Source organism: Hylobates moloch, unplaced genomic scaffold (genome assembly GCF_009828535.3).
Source record: "Hylobates moloch isolate HMO894 unplaced genomic scaffold, HMol_V3 SCAFFOLD_15, whole genome shotgun sequence".
NCBI classification, from domain to species: Eukaryota; Metazoa; Chordata; class Mammalia; order Primates; family Hylobatidae; genus Hylobates; species Hylobates moloch.
In genome coordinates this window covers 92279716-92307690 of record NW_026652290.1, presented here as the reverse complement: position 1 = coordinate 92307690, position 27975 = coordinate 92279716, and the positions used below count along the sequence as shown (strand labels likewise).

Genomic DNA, 27975 nt, shown 5'->3' with positions numbered 1-27975 from the left:
TCCAGGAGCCCCACACGCGTGGAGTGGTGCTGGGCACGGTGTAGCGCTTGTGGATCAAATGGGACTTGTAGATGCCCTCGGGGGTTTAGTCTCATGCGTGGGAAACCTCGATGACTTTCAGGAAGGGACTGATCGGCGACTCCTCCCTGCCCCAGGGCGCGTGTAAACAGCGGCACGTGGACGCAGATTTGGGGGACGCACCCACTTCCCTTCCCACTGGGGCCGCCCCGCGTTGGGCGGCGGTTGGAGCCGCGGGACGGTGGCTAGACAGGGTGACCCGACTGCATTCCTGGCCGGTGTGTCAGCGCCTCTTCCCGCCCCCTCTGCCAAGATTTAGGATCCTACTCCAGAATTGGGGCACCCCTTCTCCCCAGGTGGGAGAGGCTTTCCAGAGCGGAGGGAGGGTCAAGGGGAAGGGGAAATGTTTCCCCTATCCGGGATCTCCAGACGGTTTCCTTCGCGTAGGCGAGAGAGACACCGGGGTGCAGCCCCTGCCGTCTCCAGGACTACAATTCCCAGAGGACCCGAGGCACGGAGTCGCCCGAGGTCAGTCGCGGAGGCTGCTGGGGGTTGTAGTCCAAACTAAGATTTTGAACTCTTGCAGGAACATCCTTTAAAAATCCAACCCGCACTTTTTATCGACGGGGAGATTCGGGCTCAGGGACCCTGGGGGATACTGATCAGGAAAGGGGAAACTGCGCCTGAAGGGCAAGGGCTCAGGAGTCAGTCTCTAGCCACAGCTAGGCAGGCGTCTCGGCTCTTCTGTATCTCCCTGGCCAGGTCGCTCTCGGCTTCTGGGCCTCGCCCTTCCTGTCTGTGAAATGGACTCTGGGTGAATCCAAATGGGATCGTCTCGGGCTACGTCCTGTCTCTCCGGGACTACAAGTCCCAAGGTGCTCGAGGCGACCTCGGCTCCCCCTCCCCTCCGGGACCCGCCTCCAGCCCAAGTCACGTCGTCTAACCTGTTCTCAGCTCCTGCCCCGCCCCGTTCTCCGCTCCCCGAAGCTGGAGCCCGAGCCGGAGGAAGCCCCCCGGTGCCAGGATCTGCCCGGATCCGTGAGTTTCACCCTCCTGGGGACCAGAGGCTCTGAAAAAGCCCAACACCCGCGTCCCTGGGAAGATTGGGAGGGGACTCGGACGCCAGGTCCCAGGGCGGAATTTGGGGCGCGCCGACACCTGGATCCTTAGAAGGAAACTCCGAGGCTTGTTTTACTGGAGGGAAGGAAAGCGGATTCGGATGCCTGAATTTTTGGAATGGAGGGATTCGACCCCTTCATCCCGGGGAGACGTTGGAGCTGGAATTCCTGAGTCCCTCGAACTGGGGGGCTCTAGGAAGCCGAGTCTTTGGGTAGTATAGGGGTTCGAATCCCCGAGTGTTGGTCAGAAATGAGAGGCTCAGACTGGTGGGGCTCAGGGTGGAATGGGTGACCACCCTGCCACCCTCAAGCTGCTGTCTCGACCGATCTTCTAGGTCTCTCAGCAGAATTAAGGGTGGGGCAGGGATAGTGGAGCCTGGGTTCCTGAAGTGGAGCAGGACAGGTACCCGGGGTCCCTCCGGAGGCTGTGTCCCGGTTCTCCCCCGACTTTTCGGCTCGGGGATGGGGGCGGGGGAGGAGAGAAAACACCGAGGCAGATCTCCAACCTCCTCTGTGCCGCTGAGCGAACCCAACATGTCATTAACCTGGGCGTCAGACCTGCCTAACCAGAGAAGGGACATCCGCCCTAGGGCACCCCCTGGCGGAGGTGGGCTCCCCTATTGCCTTATGGGGTGGGAGACAGCTAGGTTTGCAGAGGTAGTTCTAGAACCCAGGGCAGAATTCCGGAAAGCGGCTATTGGATTCTGGGAGGTTTGCATAGTCGGGCATTTAACCATTACACGGAGAGGAAGGGGTAAACTGAGGCTTGGAGCTCACACAGGCAGTAGAGTTTGTGGGGTCAGGATTCTGCCTCCTCCTTCTGCAGCTCTCTGGGGGACGGGATTCCATCCGCCCCCGCCAGATTTTCTGACTAACCTTCTGCCTCAGGGCTCCTTGCCCTGACCCTGAGGTGAGAAATGTCACCTCCACGCCCATCTGTCTGACCTGAGGTATTGTGGGAGATAAGGGAGGGACAGAGGCTAATTCTGGAGGTGTCTGTCTGTCCTTGAGGCTGGGGGAGGGCAGGACCAGGCACCTCCCTCTGTCTATCTCCCCGTTCTCTCCACCCCCATGCGTCCTAAGAAGGGGGATTAAAAACAGAATGGGGGAGGCGGGCATCTGATGAGAGAGGGGTGTTTCCCAATGTCTGGGCTTGAAGGGCATTTGATGATAGCCTGAAATGAAATTAAAAATAATAACCGTGGCTGCCAAGACAGGGCTCTGGGTGTGCCAAGCTCAGAGCTGGTAGGTAGGTAGGTAGGAAAGCTCGCATTGTCTAGAGGAGTCTTGGGTGACTGAGAGGTCTCCCTTTGAATAAGGTTTGCTACCCCAGGGAAGGACTCCTCATTACGAGTGAAGAAACGGAGGCTGGAGAGTGGATATTGCCCACACCCTGGGCTTTTGCCAGCCTCTGTCTGGAATCTTCCAGGGCTCTCCCAGCACCCCGGTCCCTAAGTGACTGAGGGTGATCACTGGCCAGACTCAGGAATGTACAGGGGAAATTTAGGACTGTGAGCGGCAAGGGCTCAGGAAGTTGAGACCCTGGGTGTCAAAACTCAGAGCTTGTATGATCTCAGAAAGAGTTGAAAGGGCCCTTTTAGGGGAAAAAAAAAATTACATTGAGTCTTGACCCCTCACTCTGTTGCCAGACCCTGTGTTATTATAATGAACAGCCAAGGACATCTGGTAATTATGAATCCTGTATGTGTGAACTTTATTTCGCGCACTGCATTGTTCTAATCACGGCTTATAAATTATGTCACTCAATCCTCACACCCCTTTGAGGTGAAGGTATTAATTCTTCCCATGGTCCACATGAGGAAACAGGCACAGAGAAGCTAAATAACAAGCCCAAGTGAAGGCTTAGAGCAAGAAAGGCCCTAGCCCATTCCATAGACGTCCACAAAGGAGGAAACCGAGTCCCAGAGACAGTGGAGCCTCTCCCAGATTCAGTGTGACCCGACAGGGCTGTAGGAGTCCAGCCTGGGTGTTCCCAGCTCAGTCTGGCTCTCTGACCCGGTTCCTACTGAAGATGACTCCTCCAGGAAGTCCACAGGATCCTTAGCCCTAAAGAACCTGGCTGGGGTGCATAGGAGGCCAGGGAAGGAGAGCCAGGGGTGGAGCGGAGAGAGGAGCCCAGGGGAGAGTACCTGCGGCTGGACCAGAGCCCGCGGGAGAGCTCGGAACTAGAGCTGGAGGGGAGCACATGGGAGAGGATTCGGAGGCGGAGGTCAGGGACAGAGGCCTGGGAACAGACACACGGCCCGCGCCACCCCCGCGCCCCGCCCTTGTACCCAGCCCGGCCCCGCTCCCTTGCCGCGGGATGTACAGCACCTGCCCGGGCCCGCTGCGCATTCCCCGGGACTGAGCTCAGGCGCAGTCCGCCCTCCTGGCGGGGGTCCGGGCGTGACCGCCCCCTGGTGGCTCCGACGTCCCCACCGCCTGTCCCTGCGACAGCCCCACACCCAGGGTTGGCATTTCCTTAGAGCCAGAGAATGTCAGCATGGAATCTGAGAATCTTGGAAATTTGGGGATGATGGCGCCGTGGCTCACACCTGTAATCCCAATACTTTGGGAGATCGAGCCGGGGAGGATCCCATGAGGCCAGGAGTTCGAGACCAGCCTAAGCACAGGCGCAAGAGAGACTAAATCTCTACCAAAAGAAAAAAAAAAAAAGAGTCACTTACAGCTGGCATTGGAGGCTGCACAGACTTGCTCATTTATCTATTTTAACAGTTAACAAAATATTGTTTGTGTATCTCTGAAATTCTAAATGCCCGAATTTTGATTCCTGTAGTCTCTTCTTCCTAAGGCCTCAATTCTCAGAGCCCTGAATTCCTCCTGTACCTTCTGACCAGGTGGATTCTTACAATAGTCCTGTGAGGTGAACTTTTATCCCCATTTTACAGATCAGGAAACTGAGGTGCTATGGTCAGGGTTGGACGGTGGTGCTGCCAGATTTGATGATTTGATTTTTTTTTTTTAAGAAATGGGGTCTCGTTGTGTTGGCCAGGTTGGTCTTGAACTCCTGGCCTCAAGTGATCCTCCCACCTCGGCCTCCCAAAGTGCAAGGATTACAGGCGGAAGCTACCATGCCCGGCCCTTAGATTTGAATTTTTGAAGTCTGACTTCTTACTCGTGCTTTTGCCAGCCCCACTATACCATCCATCTAGACTTCCAGAGCAGTGCAATCCTGGATTAGGTAGAATGTGGTACAGAAAGACTCAGAGTTCTGGGTTAGACAAATTGGAGAATTCTAGAATGTTCCAAAGATAGAATCTTGGACTCAGAACTTTCCAACAATAGGCTCTTTAGCTGAGGGGTTTAGGCGCTGCAGAACTTTGGTTACAATCCTAAGGTCCTTACAGTTTCAAAGTCTAGGGCTCATAGAGAGTAAAGGGGCCTTTCAGAATAGCTGGTTTGGCCAGGTGTGGTGGCTCATGCCTGTAATCTCAGCACTTTGGGAGGCCGAGGTGGGAGGATTGCTTGAGCCCAGAAGTTCAAAACCAGCCTGAGCAACAAAGCGAGACCCCTGTCTCTACAAATTTTTTTTTTTTTTGGGTGGGACGGAGTCTCGCTCTGTCTCTGAGGCTGGAGTGCAGTGGCGTGATCTCGGCTCACTGCAAGCTCCGCCTCCCTGGTTCCCGCCGTTCTCCTGCCTCAGCCTCCCGAGTAGCTGGGAATACAGGCGCCCGCCACCATGCCCAGCTAATTTTTTTGTATTTTTTAGCAGAGACAGGGTTTCACCATGTTAGCCAGGATGGTCTCGATCTCCTGACGTCGTGATCTGCCCGCCTCGGCCTCCCAAAGCGTACAAAATTTTTTTTAAAAATTATCTGGGTGTGGTGGCACGAGCCTATACCTACAGTCTCAGCTACTCAGGAGGCTGAGGTGAGAGGATCACTTGAGCTGGGAGGTCGAGAGGCTGCAGTGAGTCACAATTGCAGCCTGGATTACAGAGCGAGACCCTATCTCAAAAAAAAAAAAAAAAAAAAGGTGATTTGCCTTCTTCTTTGACTGTTGGGGAGACTGAGGCCCAGGGAGTGGAGAGGACTCAACACCGAAGGTCACACACTCCCTGTTCATCCAAATGAGCCACCAGCCTGAACAGGTTCTGTTCCTTCGACTTCCCAGACAGAGGCGGGTATCAGCATGCCCCAGCCTGCCCTGCTGCCTATACCGCCAGAGCTAAGCGGTCGATGCAGCAGGGAGGTGGCAGAGCTGGTGGGTGTGGTGGCTAGCATGGGGATAGGGATGGTGCTGGCCTGACCGGTTCCTAGTGGCCTAGCTCCCTCCCACTGGGCCAGTGACCACAGCTACCCCTCCACCCCTGGCCACCTCCCTGTTCCTCTTGCTAACAATGGGTCAGTGAGAGCCAGACCTCCACTGAACGGGGACCCTAGGGAGAGGAAGCTGAGCAGTCGCTTCCCTCTGGGACCCCTCTAATCTGGTGGAAATGACCCAGAATAAGTTAGATGTGGGTGTGAAACCCATTACTACTGACTTCTTGCAGGGTGACCTTGAACATATGTTTCTGAGCCATGCTTTCTTGCCTGCTAGGGTGGTTTTGACCATCGAATGAAGCTTTCAGTGCACGGCATTTCTCACCACTCTAGAATGGAGTGGCCCCTCAATTAATTTTTTTTTTTTTTAAATAGAGCCTTGCTCTGTCACCGAAGCTGCAGTGCAGTGACACAATCTATGCTCACTGCAACCTGTGCCTCCCAGGTTCAAGTGAGCTTTGTGCCTCAGCCTCCTGAGTAGCTGGGAATACAGGCACATGCCACCATGCCCAGCTAACTTTTGTATTTTTTTGTAGAGATGGGGTTTTACCATATTGGCCAGGCTGGTCTCGAACTCCTGGCTTCAAGCGATCCATCCACCTCAGCCTCCCAAAGTGCTCGGGTTACAGGAGTGTATCACCACGCCTGGCTGGTTATTGTTGTTGTTGTTTTAAACATACTTCTTATTTATTTATTTATTTATTTATTTATTTATTTAGACGGAGTCTCGCACTGTCGCCCAGGCTAGAGTGCAGTGGCGCGATCTCCGCTCAGTTCAAGCTCCACTTCCTGGATTCACGCCGTTCTCCTGCCTCAGCCTCCCGAGTAGCTGGGGCTACAGGTGTCCGTCACCACGCCCGGCTAATTTTTTGTGTTTTTAGTAGAGACGGGGTTTCACCATGTTAGCCAGGATGGTCTTGCTCTCCTGACCTCGTGATCCGCCTGCCTCGGCCTCCCAAAGTGCTGGGATTACAGGCGTGAGCCACCACGTCCGGGGGTTGTTATTACTACATTTACTACATTATACCTCAAGCAGTAGGCACGGGTTCTAGTACACAGCAGACAGCAGAATTATTATTAAAAAAACAAAAACAAGGCCAGGCGCGGTGGCTCACGCCTGTAATCCCAGCACTTTGGGAGGCCGAGGTGGATGGATCACGAGGTCAGGAGATCGAGACCATCCTGGCTAACCCGGTGAAACCCCGTCTCTACTAAAAATACAAAAATTTAGCCAGGCATGGTGGCAGGCGCCTGTAGCCCCAACTACTCGGGAGGCTGAGACAGGAGAATGGCGTGAACCCGGGAGGCGGAGCTTGCAGTGAGCTGAGATCGCGCTACTGCACTCCAGCCTGGGCGAAAATGCGAGACTCCGTCTCAAAAACAAACAAACAAACAAAAACAGGATCTAGCACAGTGCGTCCTGGTCCCTAGTAAACATTCAGTAATTCATGATTATTCCATCCTATGTTTACCGACACATTGTAGGTAATCAATAGATAATTGTTCAAGGAGTGATTCAGGTCTTCTTAGGACTGAGATAAAGAGATGGACACGGCCGGGCGCGGAGACTTACTCCTGTAATCCCAGAACTACAAAAATTAGCCGGGCATAATGGCGCGCGCTTGTAGTCCCAGCTAGGCAGATTTGCTTGAACCGGGGAGGCGGAGGTTGCAGTGAGCCAAGATCGCGTCATTGCACTCCAGCCTGGGCGACAGAGCGAGACTCCGTCTCACACAAAAAAAGAAAGAAAGAAAGAGAAAGTGAATTCCGGAGCCTTTAGACTGGGTTTGGACTTCTCCGTGGCGCATGGACTTGGCTTTGGAGGAGTTGGCATTTCCCAACTGGGGAGGGGAAAGGGTAAAGGGCTTCCAGGGGAAGGAACTGAGTTGAGGCGTTGTCCCGCTCCTGACGGCGTCTGACTCCCTGAGGGCGGGGTCTAGAGGGGCGGGGTCTTAGCCGGCTCCCTCCCTCCTCACCATGCAGGCGCCCGCTCCGGCCGGCACCATGGACAGCGAGGCATTTCAGAGCGCGCGGGACTTTCTGGACATGAACTTCCAGTGTAAGCTGGAGTAGGGGGCGGCGCTGGTGAGGCGGGGCCCTCGGCAGCGGGCGGGGGGTGCTGAGGCCGGCCCCTGCCAGGAGGCCGGGTCCTTACCTCCACTCCCGCCTCCCCAGCGCTGGCCATGAAACACATGGATCTGAAGCAGATGGAGCTGGACACGGCGGCGGCCAAGGTGGATGAACTGACCAAGCAGCTGGAGTCGCTGTGGTCAGACTCTCCCGCGCCTCCTGGCCCGCAGGCCGGACCCCCTTCTAGGGTAAGCCTGGTTCCCACCTTGATCGCCAAAGCCAGCCTCTCGCCACAGTCCAGACCAGAGGCCTGGATTTCAGGCAAGATTGCCCCATATAGTTATGCAGGTTGTGGGCTCTTCAAGGGAACTTGAAAAAAGGGGACCAGGCCAGGCGTGATGGCTCAGACCTGGAATCCCAGCACTTTGGAAGGCGAGGCGAGAGAATTGCTTGAGCCTAAGAGTTTGAGACCAGCCTCTACACATGATTTTTTAAAAATCTGGCTGGGCATGGTGGCTCACGCCTGTAATCTCAACACTTTCAGAGGCAGGCGGATCACTTGAGGTCAGGAGTTTAAGACCAGCCTGGCTAACATGGTGAAACCCTGGCTTTACTAAAAATACAAAAGTTAGCCAGGTGTGGTGGTGCATACCTGTAATCCCAGCTACTTGGGAGGCTGAGGTAGGAGGATCACACTAAGCCAGGGATGTTGAGGCTGCAATGAGCCGAGATAGAAAAGAAAGAAGAAAGAAAAAGAAAGAAAGAAAGAAAGAAAGAAAGAAAGAAAGAAAGAAAGAAAAAGCAAGCAAGCAGGGAGGGAGGGAAGGAGAGAGGAAGGAGAGAGAAAGAGAGGAAAGAAAGACAGAAAGAAAGGAAAGAAAGAAAGAAAGGAGAGAGAGAAAGAAAGGAAAGAAAGAAAGAAAGGAGAGAGAGAAAGAAAGAAAAGAAAGAAAAAAAGAAAAGAGGGGATCAGTGGAAGTGGACATCTAACGGGACCCTCGGAAGGAAAGAGGCGTTTACCTAAGCGGCATAAAGGTGACATAGAGTAATGGGCTAGCCACAGTCCTGATTAAGGGCTGTCTCCCCACCACTCCTCACCTGGGCTCTCTGTGCCTGAATTTCCATGGCCGGTCGGCCTCCTCTGGGTTGACCTCCAGTGATCTCTCGACACCCCCGCCCCCGCACACGCACCAACCCTTCCACTAATGTCTCCTTTGATCCATCCCTCAATGCCCTGGCCTCCCCACAGCCGCCCCGGTACAGCTCCAGCTCGATCCCTGAGCCCTTCGGCAGCCGAGGGTCCCCCCGGAAGGCGACCACCGACGGCGCAGACACCCCGTTCGGACGATCAGAGAGTGCTCCAACCCTGCACCCCTACAGCCCGCTGTCGCCCAAGGGCCGGCCGTCGTCGCCGCGCACCCCGGTCTACCTGCAGCCGGACGCCTACGGCAGCCTGGACCGCGCGACCTCGCCCCGGCCCCGCGCCTTCGATGGCGCAGGCAGCTCCCTCGGCCGTGCGCCCTCCCCACGGCCCGGGCCAGGCCCGCTCCGCCAGCAGGGTCCCCCCACGCCTTTCGACTTCCTGGGCCGCGCAGGGTCCCCCCGCGGCAGCCCCCTGGCGGAGGGGCCCCAGGCCTTCTTTCCCGAGCGCGGGCCGTCACCGCGTCCCCCTGCCACAGCCTACGACGCGCCGGCGTCCGCCTTCGGGAGCTCCCTGCTAGGCTCGGGCGGTAGCGCCTTCGCCCCGCCTCTGCGCGCGCAAGGTGAACCCAGGGGCCCCTCGCGGGGCCTTTGACTCGCGGGGTCAAAGCGGGCGGGATCCCGGGCTCGCCACCCCTCCCGTCTCATTCTCACTGGAAACTTCTCCCCAGACGACCTGACGCTGCGCCGACGGCCCCCGAAAGCCTGGAACGAGTCTGACCTGGACGTGGCGTACGAGAAGAAGCCTTCGCAGACAGCGAGCTATGAACGTGAGTGGTGGAGGCCCGGGGAGTGGAGGACCCGGAGGAGAGGCAGCCCCACAGACCCTAACGATTCCCGCCCCGCAGGCCTGGACGTCTTCGCGCGGCCTGCCTCGCCGAGCCTGCAGCTGTTGCCTTGGAGGGAGAGCAGCCTGGATGGACTGGGAGGCACCGGCAAGGTGAGGAGGCGACGCCTGGGGAGGAGAGGCTGGGGAAGGTCGAGGAGCGGGGTCGGGGAGCGGGGTCAAGGACAGTCTCCCCCTCGGGGCTGCGATCTGGGTGTCGGCGCCCTTTCCCACGCTCTCCCTTCACTGCGCTGGGTTTCTGCCCCTTCCTCACCCTTTTTCTCCCTCACTCCCAGGGCTTCCCTCACCTCCTCTCCCTTCTCGTCCTTTGTCTTTACCTCCCCTCCACCTTCCCTCTCTCACCCGATCCCCTTCTCCCTTCCCTCTTCCCCAGGACAACCTCACCAGCGCCACCCTGCCGCGCAATTACAAGGTCTCTCCTCTGGCCAGCGACCGGCGTTCAGACGCGGGCAGCTACCGGCGCTCGCTGGGCTCCGCGGGGCCGTCGGGCACTTTGCCTCGCAGCTGGCAGCCCGTCAGCCGCATCCCCATGCCCCCCTCCAGCCCCCAGCCCCGCGGGGCCCCGCGCCAGCGTCCCATCCCCCTCAGCATGATTTTCAAGCTGCAGAACGCCTTCTGGGAGCACGGGGCCAGCCGCGCCATGCTCCCTGGGTCCCCCCTCTTCGGTGAGTGTGGGAATTTGGGTAGGAGCCAGGGATAGCTCAAAGGTTAAGTGTGGACCCTGAAGCCAGACTGCCCGGTTCCACACTGTGTGACCTTGGGCAAGTCACTTAACCTCACTGGGCCTCAATTTTCTTGAGTGTAAAAGGGAAATAATGGGCTGGGCACGGTGGCTCATGCCTGTAATCCCAGCACTTTGGGAGGCCGAGGCAGGCAGATCACGAAGTCAGAAGTTCGAGACCAATATGAAACCCCATCTCTACTAAAAATAAAAAAATTAGCCAGGCGCGGTGGCGGGTGCCTGTAGTCCCAGCTACTCGGGATGCTGAGGCAGGAGAATCACTTGGACCCGGGAAGCGGAGATTGCAGTGAGCCAAGATTGTGCCACTGCACTCCACCCTGGGCAACAGAGAGAGACTCTGTTTAAAAAAAAAAAAAAAAAAAAAAGGCAAATAATGATAGAATCTATCTTATTGACATATGTTATTAAATTCATATAAAGCCTTTAAAACAGCACCTGATGAGCCAGGTGCAGTTGCTCACACTTGTAATCCCAGCACTTTGGGAGGCCGAGGTGGGCAGATCACTTGAGGTCAGGAGTTCAAGACCAGCCTGGACAACATGATGAAATCCCATCTGTATCAAAAATAAAAAAATAAAAAATAAAAAATTAGCTCGGCATGGTGGCTCACCACTGTAGTCCTAGCTACTCAGCTTGAGCCAGAGAGGTGGAGGTTGCAGTGAGCCAAGATCGTGCCTGCCACTGCACTCCAGCACAGGTGACAGAGTGAGACTCTGTCTCAAAAATAAATAAATAAATAGGATCTGATACATAGTAATTTATCAATAGCTACCATATTAGTCAGGCACCCTGGCTCACCCTTGTAATCCGAGCACTTTGGTGGGCTAATGCAGATATAGGATTGCTTGAGCTCTGGAGTTCAAGACTAGCCTGGGCAACATAGTGAAACTAAAATAGCCTTTACTAAAAATAAAAGTACAAAAAAATCTGCCGGGCCTGGTAGTGGTCGCCTGTAGTCCCAGCTACTCAGGATGCTGAGGTGGGAGGATCGTTTGAGCCTGGGAGACCTAGGCTGCAGTGAGCTGTGATAGCGCCACTGCACTCCAGCCTGGGTGACAGAGTGAGACCTAGTCTCAAATAAATAACTACCATATTAGTTATAATAATTTATTAATATTTTGAGGTGTGAGATCAGTGAGTTAAGCAGATGGGCTTGAGTCTCTCTTCACTGCTGACTTGCTGTGTGACTGAGGATAAATTACTTGTCTGAAACTCTGTGAAGAGAGATTAATAATATCTACCCTATGGAACTGTGATGGGGATTCAATGAAATAACGCATATGTGTGTGTGTGTGTTTGGGTTTATTTATTTATTTATTTTTGAGACAGAGTTTCACTCTTTTTTTTTTTTTTTTTGAGACAGAGTCTTGCTCTTTCTCCCAGTTTGGAGTTCAGTGGCACTTGCTCACTGCAAGCTCTGCCTCCCGGGTTCATGCCATTCTCCTGCCTCAGCCTCCCGAGTAGCTGGGACTACAGGCGCCCACTACCACCCCCAGCTAATTTTTGTATTTCTAGTAGAGACGGGGTTTCATCATGTTAGCCAGGATGGTCTCGATCTCCTGACCTCATGATCTGCCCGCCTCGGCCTCCCAAAGTGCTGGGATTACAGGCGTGAGGCACCGTGCCCAGCCAAGATGGAGTTTCACTCTTCTTGCCCAGGCTGGAATGCAGTGGTGAGGTTTCAGCTCACTGCATCCTACACCACCCAGGTTCAAGCGATTCTCCTACCTCAGCTTCCCAAGTAGCTGGGATTACAGGCGTGCACCACCACACTCAACTAATTTTTTGTATTTTTAGTAGAGACGGGGTTTTACCATGTTGTCCAGGCTGGTCTTAAACTCCTGACCTTAGGTGATCCACGCACCTCAGCCGCCCAAAGTGCTGGGATTACAGGCATGAGCCACCATGCCCAGCCGTGTGTGTGTGTGTGTGTGTGTGTGTGTGTGTGTGTGTGTGTGTGTATTATTTATATGTATATACATACTATATAAAAATATATATACATTATATATATAATGTGTGTTTGTGTGTGTGTGTATATATATATATATTTTTTGAGATAGAATCTCACTCTTTTGCCCAGGCTGGAGTGCAGTGGTGCAATCTTGGCTCACTGCAACCTCTGCCTCCTGGGTTCAAGTGATTCCTGTGCCTCAGCCTCCCAAGCAGCTGGGATTACAGGCATGTGCCACCACACCCAGTTAATTTTTTTTTTTTTTGTATTTTTAGTAGAGACAGGGTTTTACCATGTTGGCCAGCCTGGTCTCAAACTCCTGATCTCAAGAGATCTGCCTGCCTCGGCCTCCCAAAGTTCTGGGATTACAGGTGTGAGCCACTCAACTCAGCCAATAATGCATGTTTTTATTTCCACCTGCTTTACTGCCAGAATGAGTAAGACAGAGAAGAAATCATTAAACACCAGGATTCTACTTCCTGCTGGAGTTTTCTGCCTGAGATGTTAGGAGAGGAAATTCTTAGGATCTCAGAAAGTTACATCTATCACGGTTGGTAGTAGATTCTAGAGTCAGTCAGAACTGAGTTCAAGTCCCAACTGCATGGCTTTGGGCAACTGATTTGTCCTCTCTGAGGCCCAGATTCCCTTTCGGAAATGTGGAGATGGCAGTGTATCTACCTCACAAGGCACTGGTGAGATTACAATAAGGTAGGCATGTAAAGTGCCAGGCACATATAACTGCTCAATAAATGGGAGGCATCATAATTGTATATTATTCGCAGCCCAAGGAAAGTGTAGCCCAGAGAGGGCAAGGAACTTCCCTGAGGTCACACAGAAAATCATGTGCTGGTTGTATGTCCTGGAAGTTGTGGAGCGGGAGTCTTGGGTGTCTCCTGGGGACCTGTCCTCTGATGGGCTCTTGTTCTGGCTAGGACCCCCCAAACCCCCCACCGAGCTGGAGCCTGAGCCGGAGATAGAGGGGCTGCTGACACCAGTGCTGGAGGCTGGCGATGTGGATGAAGGCACTGTAGCAAGGCCTCTCAGCCCCACGAGGCTGCAGCCAGCACTGCCACCGGAGGCACAGTCAGTGCCTGAGCTGGAGGAGGTGGCACGGGTGCTGGCGGAAATTCCCCGGCCCCTCAAACGCAGGGGCTCCATGGAGCAGGCCCCTGCTGTGGCCCTGCCCCCTACCCACAAGAAACAGTACCAGCAGATCATCAGCCGCCTCTTCCATCGTCATGGGGGGCCAGGGCCCGGGGGGCCGGAGCCAGAGCTGTCCCCCATCACTGAGGGATCTGAGGCCAGGGCAGGGCCCCCTGCTCCTGCCCCACCAGCTCCCATTCCACCCCCGGCCCCATCCCAGAGCAGCCCACCAGAGCAGCCGCAGAGCATGGTAAGTAACACAGGAGGAAACCGGGGTATGTTTGCTACATGGATCCAGGAGCTGTAGCAAAGAGCCCTCCAAATGCAGTGGCTTAGATGAGATCGAAGTTTTCTTCTCTTTTGAGTAGAAGTCCAAGAGTTTGCAGCCCAGGACTGTAGGCAGCTCACTGGAGTCAGGACCCAGGTTCTATCTACCTAGGGCTCTGCCACCCATCCGGGGCGGGGGTAAGCCTGCCCTCATGGTCTTAGATGGCTGTCACCAAGTCTGCCCTCCAGCCAGGAAGAGAGAAGGAAGAAGAGAAAGTGCCCTTTCCTGTTTCAGGCAGAACCTGGGAGTTCCACACATCACTCTGCCTGTTCCCACTGGCCAGGAGCCTCATTGCAATGGGAGGCTGGGAAATGTAGTCTTTAGGATAGCTGTGTGTGAGTATAGAGGGCCATCTGGGAGTCTTGGCCACATGGAGATGTTCTCTGCTCCTTCTCTCCAATAACCTGCGCCTGTGCCCTGCCCCAGGCATTCCTTCAGCAATCTCGAGTCTTACACCTGGACATGACTGAGTCTTGGCACAACAGTGGGTTCATTCTGGGACTGAGAAGCCTTACCTGAATCAAAACAGTCACCCTCTCTTCTCTCCCTCTGTCTCTGTGTCTCTTGTGTCTGCTCTGCTCTCTCCTCTATTTTTTTTTTTTTTTTCCAGGCAGAGTCTTGCTCCATCACTCAGGCTGGAGTGCAGTGGCTTGACCTTGGCTCACTGCAACCTCCACCTCCCAGGTTCAAACCATCCTCCCGCTTTAGCTTCCCAAGTAGCTGGGATTATAAGTGTGTGCCACCACTCCTGGCTAATTTTTGTATTTTTAGTAGAGATGAGGTTTCACCATGTTGGCCAGGCTGGTCTCAAACTCCTGACCTCAAATGATCCACCTGCCTCAGCCTCCCAAGGTGCCTGTGTGCCACTGTGCCTGGCTTTGCTCTCTCCTCTTATAAAATAGTGAGTCTCGGCCGGGCGCGGTGGGTCACGCCTGTAATCCCAGCACTTTGGGAGGCCGAGGTGGGTGGATCACGAGGTCAGAGGTTCAAGTCCAGCCTGACCAACATGGTGAAACCCTGTCTCTCCTAAAAAAAATACAAAAATTAGCCCGGAGCGGTGGCGCATGCCTGTAATCCTGTAGCAGGATGAACCACAGACAAAACTCCTCAGACACCGGATTAAAGAAGGAAGAGGCTTTTATTCGGCCGGGAGCGTCGGCAGACTCGCGTCTTAAGAGCCGAGCTCCCCGAGAAAGAAATTCCTAGCCCTTTTAAGGGCTTACAACGCTAAGGGGTCCACGTGAAAGGGTCATGATAGATCAAGTAAGCGTGAGGAACGTGACTGGGGGCTACATACATCAGCTAACAGAAGAAAAAGTTTTACAGTGCTTTCTCATACAATGCCTGGAATTTACAGATAATACCAGTATTTTGGTCAGGGGTTAATATTATTATTATTATTTTAACCACCAGGGCTGGGTGGTGGCGCCAAGGTCGTCTAGCTATTTATCTTTTTGCTTTCTCCCTTTTTGCTTTCTCCCTTTTTTTCCTGTCTTATAAACTAGGGAAAAGGGGAGGTGGGGGAGAAGCTGGGAAGGACAACAGGAGAAATGGTGTTCTCATTCCAATCCCAGCTACTCAGGAGGCTGAGGCGAGAGAATTGCTTAAACCCGCAAGGCGGAGGTTGCAGTGAGCAGAGACTGCACCACTGCACTCCAGCCTGGGCGACAGAGCAAGACTCCATCTCTAAATAAATAAATAAATAGGCCGGGCGTGGTGGTTCACGCCTGTAATCCCAGCATTTTGGGAGGCCGAGGCAGGCGGATCACGAGGTCAGGAGATCGTGACCATCGTGGCTAACATGGTGAAACCCCATCTCTACTAAAAATACAAAAAATTAGCCAGGCGTGGTGGTGGGTGCCTGTAGTCCCAGCTACTCCAGAGGCTGAGGCAGGAGAACGGTGTGAACCCGTGAGGCGGAGCTTGCGGTGAGCCGAGATCGCGCCACTGCACTCCAGCCTGGGCGACAGAGCAAAATTTCGTCACAGAAAAAATAAAATAAAAATAAATAAATAAATAAATAAATAAAAAGTGAGTCTCGGCTGGGTGCAGGACTCCATCTCCTGGCTTAAAGCGATTCTCCTGCGTCAGTCTCCCAAGTAGCTGGGATTACAGGCATATGCCACCATGCTTGGCTAATTTTTGTATTTTTGGTAGAGATGGGGTTTCATCATGTTGGCTAGGTTGGTCTTGAACTCCTGACCTCAAGTGATCTGCCCGCCCTGGCCTCCCAAAGTGCTAGGATTACAGGTGTGAGCCACCACACCCAGCCAAGATTAAATACATTAATGTAGTGCTTAGCATAATACCTGGCACATAACTGTTAACTGCTCTTACTGTTGTCACCACTGGACCAGGGGATGGTCTCCTGCTGATATTGGTCCCTGCATCTTGACTGGGAAGAGGGTTGTAGCCACATGGAACAGTCTTGAACACTCCATGTGGGTAGACAGAGGGAAGAGATCACTTCTCAGAGAAGTAGGGGTCAGGTGGACCCCTCAAAATGCCTATTCCCAGGCCCTCCTGAGAGTAAAGGCAACGAACCTTGAGGCTCAGGATTTTGAAATCAAGAGGGGATGAATAATAGCATGTTGAAATGGTTCAGCGTCCCATTGTAGAATCACAGAGTCCTGGCCACAGAGAAACTTAAAAAATCATAAAATGTAAGAATCAAACGCTAGTGTCACCGTCTTAGAATAGTAACATTTTAGAGTCCTAGAGCATTTAAAGGTTTGAACAGGATCTTAGAATTATAAAGTTAGGCCAGGCACGGTGGCTCATGCCTGTAATCCCAGCACCTTGGGAGGCCGAGGTGGGTGGATCACCTGAGGTCAGGAGTTGAAGACCAGCCTGGCCAACATGGTGAAACCCCGTCTCTGCTAAAAATACAAAAATTAGCCGGGCCTGGTGGCGCGTGCCTGTAATCCCAGCCACTCGGGAGGCTCAGGCAGAAGAATTGCTTGAACTTAGGAGGCAGAGGCTGCAGTGAGCCGAGATTGTGCCACTGCACACCAGCCTGGGCAACAGAGAGAAACTCTGCATCAAAATAAAATAAAAGGAATCTCTTCTCTTAAAAAAAAAAAAAAGAATTATAAAGTTAGTATCATGGGCTGATTATTACCGATTCTTGAAGTCACCAAATCTGACAATTAAAGATGCTCATATTTTGAATTATAAAATCACAAATTCATGCACTGATATGTTGTGATAGAGGGTTATTATTATTACTATTATTATTATTGAGACAGAGTCTCACTCTGTTGCCCAGGCTGGAGTGCAGTGGCAAGATCATGGCTCACTGCAGCCTCCACCTACTGGGCTCAATTGATCCTCATGCCTCAGCCTCCCCTATGGCTGGGACTACAGGCATGCACCACCACTCCTGGATAATGCTGAACATTTTTTGTAGAGACAGTTCTCATTATGTTGTCCAGGCTGGTCTCCAACGAGGCATGAGCCACTGTGCCCAGCTGAGATTTATACTTTAAATTAACACTTTCCACTATAAAGAAATACACCAACACCATAGAAAGCTTGGGGAAAATAAATAAAAATAGAAGAAAGAGGACAAAATCACACCACTCACAGAGAACCATCATTAACATGTTGAATATTTCCTTCTAGTCTTTTTTTTTTTTTTTTTTTTTTGAGATGGAGTCTCACTCTGTCGCCCAGGCTGGAGTGCAATGGTGCCATCTCGGCTCACTATAACTCTGCCTCCTAGGTTCAAGTGATTCTCATGCCACGGCCTCCTGAGTAGCTGGGGTTACAGGCGTGCACCACCACGGCCAGCTAATTTTTGTATTTTTAGTAGAGATGGGGTTTCATCATGTTGGCCAGGCTGGTCTTGAACTGCCTGACCTCAGGTGATCCACTCTCCTCAGCCTCCCAAAGTGCTGAGATTACACACATGAGCCACCGCACCCAGCTATTTCCTTCTAGTCTTTTAAAATGAAATTCTAGGTCAGGCACGGTGGCTCACACCTTTAATCCCAGCACTTTGGGAGGCCGAGTGGGCAAATCACGAGGTCAGGAGAACAAGGCCGTCCTGGCTAACACGGTGAAACCCCATCTTTACTAAAAATACAAAATAGCCAGGCACGGTGGCAGGCACCCATAGTCCCAGCTACTTGGCAGGCTGAGGCAGGAGAATGGCCTGAACCCGGGAGGCGGAGCTTGCAGTGAGCCGAGATTGCGCCACTGCACTCCAGCCTGGGCAACAGAGCGAGACTCCGTCTCAAAAAAAAAAAAAAGAAAGAAAAGAAATTCTAATGGAAAAATATTAAAGTTCTCCATCATAGAATCTTGGGATTCCAAAGTCCTGGCCCCTCAGCAATTTGAAATAGCAGAACCTAGCATTTCTGCAATCACAACATACTGGAAACTTGAAATAACTGAGCATCTGGGAATTTTGGATTCAGTGGCTGTTGGGATCTCTGAATTCCGGAATCTTAAAATCACTGAAACTCTGGAAACAGCAAAGACCATAATCACAAATGCTATGCACTCACACACTTGGAATAAATAAATGCATTTTTTTCTTTTGAGACTGGGTCTCACTCTGTTGCCCAGGCTAGAGTGCAGTGGCATGATCATGGCTCACTGCAGCCTCCTTCTCTTCCATTCAAGCAATCCTCCTACCTCAGCCTTCCAAGTAGCTGGGACCACAGGTGTGAGCCACGATATCAGGCGAATTTTTTATAGAAACTGGGTCTCACTATATTCCCCAAGCTGTTCTTGAACTCCTGGCTCAAGTGATCCTCCCACCTCAGCCTCCCAAAGTTCTAGGATTACAGACATGAGCCACCTCACCCAGCCCAGAATAAATGAATCTTATGGGAGGAAAATTAAAAATAAGAAAGCACATGAGGCTGGGCACAGTGACTCACACCTGTAATCCTAGCACTTTGGGAGGCTGAGGTGAGTGGATCACCTGAGGTCAGGAGTTCGAGACCAGCCTGGACAATATGGCAAAACCCTGTCTCTACTAAAAATATGAAAATCAGCCAGGCATGGTAGCGAATGCCTGTAATCCCAGCTACTCAGGAGGCTGAGGCAGGAGAATTGCTTGAACCTGGCGGGTGGAGGTTGCAGTGAGCTGAGATCACACCACTGCACTGCACTCCAGCCTGGGTGACAGAGCGAGACTCTGTCTCAAAAAAAAAAAAAAAGAGCGAGAAAGAAAAGGAAAACACAAGGAATAATAAAATGCTCAAATTCCAAACATCTGGAATGAACACACCTGGTAACATTTTGTCTTGTGTGTCTCATTGCATTCATTATTAACAAAAGAAATGTGAGACTGTGTGAATTGAATAACTGGCTTCCACAATCATTGTTCTGAACTGATAGAATTACTTTGCCACCAATCCTATGGCCCCCCAGCTTTCTCTCAAGTTTCAGGGCCCAAGATTGGGCAGGGAACTGGAGGCCCTAGGAGGAGATCGAAGGCACCCCCTCACCCTATCCCGAGGGAATCCCAGTTCTACCCCTGTCTAGATGGGTGCCACAAGTCCCTGGACCTCTGTTTCCTACTCTAGATCATGGATATACTAACAATTCCTCCAAGTCGCTGACCTCTGCGCCCTGTCCCCCAGGAGATGCGCTCCGTGCTGCGGAAGGCGGGCTCCCCGCGCAAGGCTCGCCGCGCGCGCCTCAACCCTCTGGTGCTGCTCCTGGACGCGGCGCTGACCGGGGAGCTGGAGGTGGTGCAGCAGGCGGTTAAGGAGGTGAGCGCTGCTGAGCGGGAGGTGGGCGCGGTGGGGGCGGAGCAGATGCCAGTCGCCGGACTGAGTCTTCCCCCTCCCCCGGTGCACTCAGATGAACGACCCGAGCCAGCCCAACGAGGAGGGCATCACTGCCCTGCACAACGCCATCTGCGGCGCCAACTACTCCATCGTGGACTTTCTCATCACCGCGGGTGCCAATGTCAACTCCCCCGACAGCCACGGCTGGTGAGCCCCGACTCGCGCGGTGGGCTGGGTCCCCCGTGGGCGGACGCGCAGCCTCTCATGCATCGCTCCCCGCAACCCCCCACCCCCACGCCTAGGACACCCTTGCACTGCGCGGCGTCGTGCAACGACACAGTCATCTGCATGGCGCTGGTGCAGCACGGCGCTGCAATCTTCGCCACCACGCTCAGCGACGGCGCCACCGCCTTCGAGAAGTGCGACCCTTATCGCGAGGGCTATGCTGACTGCGCCACCTACCTGGCAGGTGCGAGGCAGGGCTGCTGGCGCCTGGGTACCTGGAGGGTGCGCAAGAGCGGGGAGGGGCGCAATTACCCCCTACTAGGGAGAGGAGGGTGTGGGGCCTGTACCAACCACTTGGCAGGATTGCGGAGGAGGAGGAGGAGGAAGAGGAGGAGGAGGAGGAGGGATGGACCGCTTGCGGGGGTGGGGGGACTGTGCCCTCCTAAGGGAAAAGGGGACATGGAGGCTGTACTATGCGAGCTGGACAACTTTGGGGAGGAGAGTGGCTATGAAGATTGGTCTGCTCACCTTTCGCATCTTCAAGGGTGAGGAGCTGAACGTTTCAACCCTGCCATCTACCTGGCATAGGGCTCTGGGCAGGTGGGCTCTGCCACTTGTGGGAGAGGCATTGCCACACCCCTGGCAGGTGAGCAGGCTACAGCTGCCAGAAAGGGGCTTGTAGGAAGACACAAGGCTGTACCCTATCTCTCCAGTGGACAGGCTACATCACCTGGTTCCCCGACGGGTGGGGCGAAGTAGGCTGTGCCACAGGGATTGTGCACAGGGTCATTTCACACCTGGAGGAGCCAGTTGTATCTTGGTGTGGGCAAGGAACTTCACAGAGAGTTGGAGTGAGGCAGGTCCTAGGACTTATGGGTGAGACAGAGGGTTATATATTTGAAAGGTGAGCCTGGTCAGGCTACAGGACATTGTAGAGACCCCCTGTCTCTACAAATATTTATTTATTATTATTTATTTTTGAGACAAAGTCTCACTCTGTCACCCAGGCTGGAGTGCAGTGGCTCAATCTCGGCTCACTGCAACCTCCACCTCCTGGATTCAAGCAATTCTCCGCCTCAGCCTCTTGAGTACCTGGGACTACAGGTGCTCACCACCATGCCCGACTAATTTTTTGAATTTTTAGGACAGACGGGGTTTCGCGGTGTTGCCCAGGCTGGTCCCGAACTCTTGAGCTCGGGCAATCTGCCCACATTGGCCTCCCAAAGTGCTAAGATTCAGATGTGAGCCACCACACTTGACAAATATTTGTATTTATTTATTTATTTATTTATTTATTTATTTATTTATTTATTTTTTGAGACAGAGTCTTGCTATGTCACCCAGGCTGGAGTGCAATGGCGCCATAGCTCACTGTAACCTCTGCCTCCTGGGTGAAAGTGATTCTCTTGCCTCAGACTCCCGAGTAGCTGGGATTACAGGCAAGTGCCACCACGTCCCGCTGACTTTTTTTTATTTTTGTATTTTAGTAGAGACGGGGTTTGCCATGTTGGCCAGGCTAGTCTCGAACCCCTGACCTCAGGTGATTCGCCTGCCTTGGCCTCCCAAAGTGCTGTGATTATAGGTGTGAGCTACTCTGCCTGGCCTACCAAATATTTAATAATAATATAAAGAATCAGGAGGAGGCTGAGGCAGGAGGATTGCTTGAATCTGGAAGTTCCAGGCTGCAGTGAGCTTGATCTCACCACTGCACTCCCGCAGCCTGGGTGGCAGAGTGAGACCTTGTCTGGAAAAAAAAAAAAAAAGAAAAGCAAAAGAAAGAAAGAAAAGAAAGCCAGGCGCGGTGGCTCACGCCTGTAATCCTAGCACTTTGGGAGGCTCGAGGCGGGCGGATTGCCTGAGCTCAGGATTTCCAAACCAGCCTGGGCAACATGGTGAAACCCCGTCTCTACTAAAAATACAAAAAAATTTAGCCGAGTGTGGCGGCGTGCGCCTGTAGTCCCAGCTACTCTGGAGGCTGAGGCAGGAGAATTGCTGGAACCCGGGAGGCGGAGGTTGCAGTGAGCCGAAATCACACCACTGCACTCAAGCCTGGGCGACAGAGCAAGACTCCGTCTCCAAAAAAGAAAAGAAAAGAAGAAAGAGGCAGATGAGCCAACTTAAAGGACCCTATCATTCAAGGAAGGTGTGAGTCTTCCTTAGAGACTGTACCACTTAAGCTAAGCACCAGGGTAAGGCAAAAGACTGGACCTCTAGGGTTGACACGGGGATTCAGCAATGTATGAGAAGGAAATGGAGGGCCAGGCCAGGTGGCTCACTCTTGTAATCCCAGCACTTTGGGAGGCCGAGGCGGGTGGATCACTTGAGGTCAGGAGTTTGATACCAGCCTGACCGACATTGTGAAACCCCGTCTCTACTAAAGATACAAAAATTGGCCAGGCATGGTGGCACACGCCTGTAATCCCAGCTACTTGGAAGGCTGAGGCAGGAGAATCGCTGGAACTCGGGAGGCGGAGGTTGCAGTGAGACCGCACCGTTGCACTCCTGCCTGGGTGACAAGAGCGAAATTCTACCTCAAAAAAAAAAAAAAAAAGCTGGGCGCAGTGGTGGCTCACGCCTGTAATCTCAGCACTTTGGGAGGCTGAGGTGGGCGGATCACGAGGTCAGGAGATCGAGACCATCCTGGCTAACACGGTGAAACCCTGACTCTACTAAAAATATCAAAAATTAGCAGGGCACGGTGGTGGGCCCCTGTAGTCCCAGCTACTCGGGAGGCTGAGGCAGGAGAATGGTGTGAACCCGGGAGGTGGAGGTTGCAGTGAGCCGAGATTGCGCCACTGCACTCCAGCGAGTGCAGTGACAGAGCGAGACTCCGTCTCAAAAAAAAAAAAAGGAAATGGGAGCCTCTGACCCTGCCTCGGGAGTGGGTGGCCCACCGGTATGCCTCCCCCAATTTCCTCGAATGCTCAAAGATGGCCAGTCCCGGCATCTGACTCCAGCTCCGGTTCCCATCCGTAGCCATGGGCACACACATTTCAGGTGGTTGCTGGGACAGGCGCCAAATTCCAGGGTCTGTCCTGGTCCCCACGTGGCCCCTGTTCCTGGACCCCCTGGGCCAGGCTCTCACTTTCCCGTCCGTGGCATGTTTCAGACGTTGAGCAGAGTATGGGGCTGATGAACAGCGGTGCGGTGTACGCTCTCTGGGACTACAGCGCCGAGTTCGGGGACGAGCTGTCCTTCCGCGAGGGCGAGTCGGTCACCGTGCTGCGGAGGGACGGGCCGGAGGAGACCGACTGGTGGTGGGCCGCGCTGCACGGCCAGGAGGGCTACGTGCCACGGAACTACTTCGGGGTGAGCCCACGGGAGATGTCATGGGGATCTCCCCGACGGTTGGGGAAAAGGAGGATCCCACAGGAAAAAGAAGAGGCGACAGGGAAAACCTTTATATTGGGCGAGGGAGGTCAGAAAAGCTCATTATTTTTCAAGGGGAGGAGACGAAAAGTCCTTTATATTTAATAGTAATGTCGGGGGTAAGGGTCCCTTATAGTTAGGGGAGTAGGTGAGGAAGAGCCCTTTATTTTATTTTAAAATTTATATTATGCTTTTATTATTTATTTATTTATTTATTTATTTATTTATTTATTTATTTACTTATTTATTTTTTGAGACGGAGTCTCGCTCTGTCGCCCAGGCTGGAGTGCAGTGGCGCAATCTCGGCTCACTGCAAGCTCCGCTTCCCGGGTTCACGCCATTCTCCTGCCTCAGCCTCTCTGAGTAGCTGGGACTACTGGCGCCCACCACCACGCCCGGCTAATTTTTTGTATTTTTAGTAGAGACGGGGTTTCACCGTGGTCTCGATCGCCTGACCTCGTGATCCGCCTGCCTCGGCCTCCCAAAGTGCTGAGATTACAAGCGTGAGCCACCGCGCCCGGCCTTTTTATTTTATTTATTTATTTCTGAGACAGAGTCTCGCTCTGTCGCCCAAGCTGGAGTGCAATGGCGCCATCTCTGCTCACTGCAACCTCCGCCCCCCGGGCTCAACCAGTTCTCCTGCCTGGGATTACAGGCACCCACCACCACCACGCCTGGCTACTTTTTGTATTTTTAGTAGAGAGGGGGTTTCACCATGTTGGCCAGGCTGGATTTGATCTCCTGACCTCAAATGATCCGCCTGCCTTGGTCTCCCAAAGTACTGAGATTACAGGCATGAGCCACCGCTTCCGGCCAATTTGTATTTATTTATTTGAGATAGAGTCTTACTTTGTCACCCAGACTGGAGTGCAGTGATAAGATGTGGGGTCACTGCAACCTCTGCCTCCTGGGCTCAAGTGATCCTCCCTCCTTGGCCTCCAGAGTAGCTGGGATGACAGGCGCGTGCCACCACGCACAGCTAATTTTTTTTTTTTGCATTTTTAGTAGACAGGGTTTCCATTATGTTGGCCGGGTTGGTCTCGAACTCCTGACCTCAGGTGACCTGCCTGCCTCAGCCTCCCAAAGTCCTGGGATTACAGGCATGAGCCACCGCACTTGGCTGGAAGCGCCCTTTATAGAGCTGTCAGGATGTAGGGTGCTCACCGGTAATGCCTTACCAGTTATTTAATTGGTTTCTGCTCAATCCAATGTTTTTATTGTCATCCCTGATTGTATTGGTGGAGAGGTTAAAGAATAATCCATTTTAGCCAAGGGAAGCGATGAAGAAGAATCTTATTTTAATGATGGTGGGTGAAGTTAAAGAATTGTAGATTAAGGCTGGGAGAGGGCAAAAGACTGGACCTCTAGGGCTGACACGGGGATTCAGCAATGTACGAGAAGGAAATGGAGGGCCGGGCCAGGTGGCTCACACCTGTAATCCCAGCACTGTGGGAGGCCGAGGCGGGCGGATCTCCTGAGGTCAGGAGTTCAGGACCAGCCTGGCCAACATGGTGAAACTCCATCTCTACTAAAAATACAAAAAAAAAAAGTTAGCCAGGCGTGGTGGCGGGCACCTGTAATCCCAGCTAATTAGGAGACTGATGCAGGAGAATTGCTTGAGCCTGGGAGACTGATCCTGCAGTGAGCCCTGATGGTGCCACTGCACTCCAGCCTGGGTGACAGAGTGAGACTCTGTCTTTAAAAAGTATATATATAAAACAGGTGGAGAGGCTGGGCGCAGTGGCTCACGCCTGTAATCCCAACACTTTGGGAAGCTGAGGTGGGCGGATCACGAGGTCAAGAGATCGAGACCATCCTGGCCAATATGGTGAAACCCCATCTCTGCTAAAAATACAAAAATTAGCTGGGCATGGTGTTTTGTGCCTGTAGTCCCAGCTACTGGGGAGGCTAAGGCAGGAGAATCACTTGAACCTGGGAAGCAGAGGTTGCAGTGAGCTGAGATTGCGCCACTGCACTCCAGCCTGGCAACAGAGTGAGACGCCGTCTCAAAAAACAAACAAACAAACAAACAAACAAACAAACAAAAACAGGTGGAGAGGAAGCTTTTATTACACTGCATTGGGCAGAATGAGGAAAAATCCATTAATAAAATTATAGTGTAACTGAGGAAAATTCTCTATTAGGGTTAAGGGAGAAGACAAGGAAGATTCCGTTACATTCCTGAGAGGGGAGTTTTTTTATTTTGTGGGTTTGTGTGTGTGTGTGTGTGTGTGTGTGTGTGTGTGTGTGTGTGTTTTGTTTTTTGAGACACAGCCTCAGCTCTGTCACCCAGGCTGGAGTGCAGTGGTGCGATCTTGGCTCACTGCAATCTCCACCTCCCAGATTCAAGTGATTCTCCTGCCTCAGCCTCCTGAGTAGCTGGGATTACAGGCGTTCACCACCACACCCAGCTAATTTTTTGTATTTTTAGTAGAGATGGGTTTCGCCATGTTGCCCAGGCTTGTCTTGAACTCCTGAGCTCAGGTCATCCACCCACCTTGGCCTCCCAAAGTGCTGGGATTACAGGCGTGAGCCACCATGCCCGGCCCTGAGGGGAGATTTTTAAAATATGGATGTGGGACCCAAAAAGACAACCAAGGTGTTAGAGAGAGGTGGGCTTCTCCTTGTGGCAGTTAGGAGAGACTGGAAATATTCCATTTCATCAATGGAGGCTCTGATTGGAAGGTTCCATCTGGTTCTTGGAGGTGACACAGAACTTGGATTCTGGAGCAGTTTAGGAGGTGCTGAGAGGTCCCCTTAGGAAGGGGTGGGAGGATAGAGACAGGCAGCGGATTTGCGTGTGGGATGAGGAAGTGGGAGCTCCTGATGTCTGAAGATCCCGTCTCTCCCCAGCTGTTCCCCAGGGTGAAGCCTCAAAGGAGTAAAGTCTAGCAGGATAGAAGGAGGTTTCTGAGGCCGACAGAAACAAGCATTCCTGCCTTCCCTCCAGACCTGTCCCTCTGTTTTTTGCTGCCTTTATCTGCACCCCTCACCCTGCTGGTGGTGGTCCTCGCCACTGGTTCTCTCTTCTCCCGAAAGTCCAGGGGAGAAGGAGGGCCCCAGCCTTAAGTTTAGGAATCTGCCTTAGCCTTGGGAGGTCTGGGAGGGGCTGGAAATCACTGGGGACAGGAAACCACTTCCTTTTGCCAAATCAGATCCCGTCCAAAGTGCCTCCCATACCTACCACCACCATCACATCCCCCAGCAAGCCAGCCACCTGCCCAGCCGGGCCTGGGATGGGCGACCACACCACTGGATATTCCTGGGAGTCACCGCTGACTCCATCTCTCCCAGCAGTCTTGGGGTCTGGGTGGGAAACATTGGTCTCTACCAGGATCCCTGCCCCACCTCTCCCCAATTAAGTGCCTTCACACAGCACTGGTTTAATGTTTATAAACAAAATAGGGAAACTTTCCTCATAAATAAAAGTAGTTTGCACAGAAATTGACTTTCTTCTCTTTTGATTCTGTTTTGACTTAATGCGTGCTCATCATTGTGGTTATGATTTTTGGCAAAGCAGTCTGAAAGTAGCCCTTTCTTCTTCTTCTTCTTCTTTTTTTTTTTTTTTTGATCTAGCTTTATTGCCCAGGCTGGGGTACAATAGTAGCGCAATCTCAGCTCACTGCAACCTCCGCCTCCTGAGTTCAAGTGATTCTCCTGCCTCAGCCTCCCGAGTAGCTGGGATTACAGGCATCCGCCACCACACCTGGCTAATTTTTGTACTTTCAGTAGAGATGGGGTTTCACCATGGTGGCAAGGCTGGTCTTGAACTCTTGACCTCAGGTGATCCACATACCTCGGCCTTCCAAAGTGCTGGGATTACAGGCCATTAGCCACCATGCACAGCCTGAAAGTAGCCCTTTCTAAGGGATTCTTTTCACACAAGTCTAATCCTTTATTTTATATTTTGGATTCTTCTTTTGTGTCCTTTAGTTTCAAGTATATGCCTGATAATTCTATCACCTGAAATTTGGAGGCAGCTAATCCTATAGTTTGTTGTATCTGCTGGTTCTCACTCATGGTGGGCTGTTTCCTTGTGTGTTGAAAATGTATGTTGAGAGGCCGGGCGCGGTGGTTCACGCCTGTAATCTCAGCACTTTGGGAGGTCAAGGCGGGTGGATCACTTGGGGGCCAGGAGTTTAAGACCATCCTGGCCAACATGGTGAAACCTCATCTCTACTAAAAAACACAAAAATTAGCCTGGTGTGGTGGTAGGCGCCTGTAGTTCCAGCTACTTGGGAGGCTGAGGCAGGAGAGTCTGTTAAACCCGGGAGGCAGAACTTGTGGTGAGTCGAGATTGCACCATTGTACTCCAGCCTGGGCTACAAGAGCAAAACTCCCTCTCAGACAAACAAACAAAAATCTCTGCCAGCTTGGACAACATAGGGAGACCTCATCTCTATCAAAAATAAAAAAATTAAGCCGGGTGCGTGGCTCACGCCTGTAATCCCAGCAATTTGGGAGGCTGAGGCACATGGATCACCTGAGGTCAGGAGTTCGAGACCAGTCTGACCAATACGGTGAAACCCGGTGTCTACTAAAAATACAAAAATTAGCCCGCTGTGGTGGTGTGCACCTGTAATCCCAGCTACCTGGGGGGCTGAGAAAGGAGAATCACTTGAACCCGGGAGGTGGAGGTTGCAGTAAACCGAGATCACGCTACTGCACTCCAGCCTGGGTGACAGAGCAAGACTCTGAAAAAAAAAAAAAAAGAAAAGTCGGGCGCTGTGGCTCACGCCTGTAATCCCAGCACTTTGGGAGGCCGAGGTGGGTGGATCACCTGAGGTCAGGAGTTCGAAACCAGCGTGGCCAACATGGTGAAACCCTCTTTCTACTAAAAATACAAAAATTAGCTGGGCATGGTGGCGCGCGCCTGTAATCCCAGCTACTCGGGGGGCTGAGGCAGGAGAATCGCTCGAATCCTGGAGACG

General features: G+C 52.7%; 1 protein-coding gene across 1 annotated transcript; it reads left to right on the top strand.

Moving 5' to 3' along the window:
• The first annotated feature begins 825 nt into the window (after positions 1-825).
• On the top strand, positions 826-26480 carry PPP1R13L (protein phosphatase 1 regulatory subunit 13 like). Its single transcript, XM_058428123.1, has 13 exons — positions 826-1056; positions 7403-7478; positions 7595-7737; positions 8739-9252; positions 9361-9459; positions 9538-9629; positions 9910-10201; positions 12961-13625; positions 19301-19432; positions 19524-19657; positions 19753-19919; positions 22785-22984; positions 25898-26480. Exons 2-13 carry the CDS (start codon positions 7424-7426, stop codon positions 25934-25936), a joined length of 2532 nt encoding a protein of 843 aa, XP_058284106.1. The 5' UTR covers positions 826-1056; positions 7403-7423; the 3' UTR covers positions 25937-26480.
• Positions 26481-27975: the final 1495 nt, after the last annotated feature.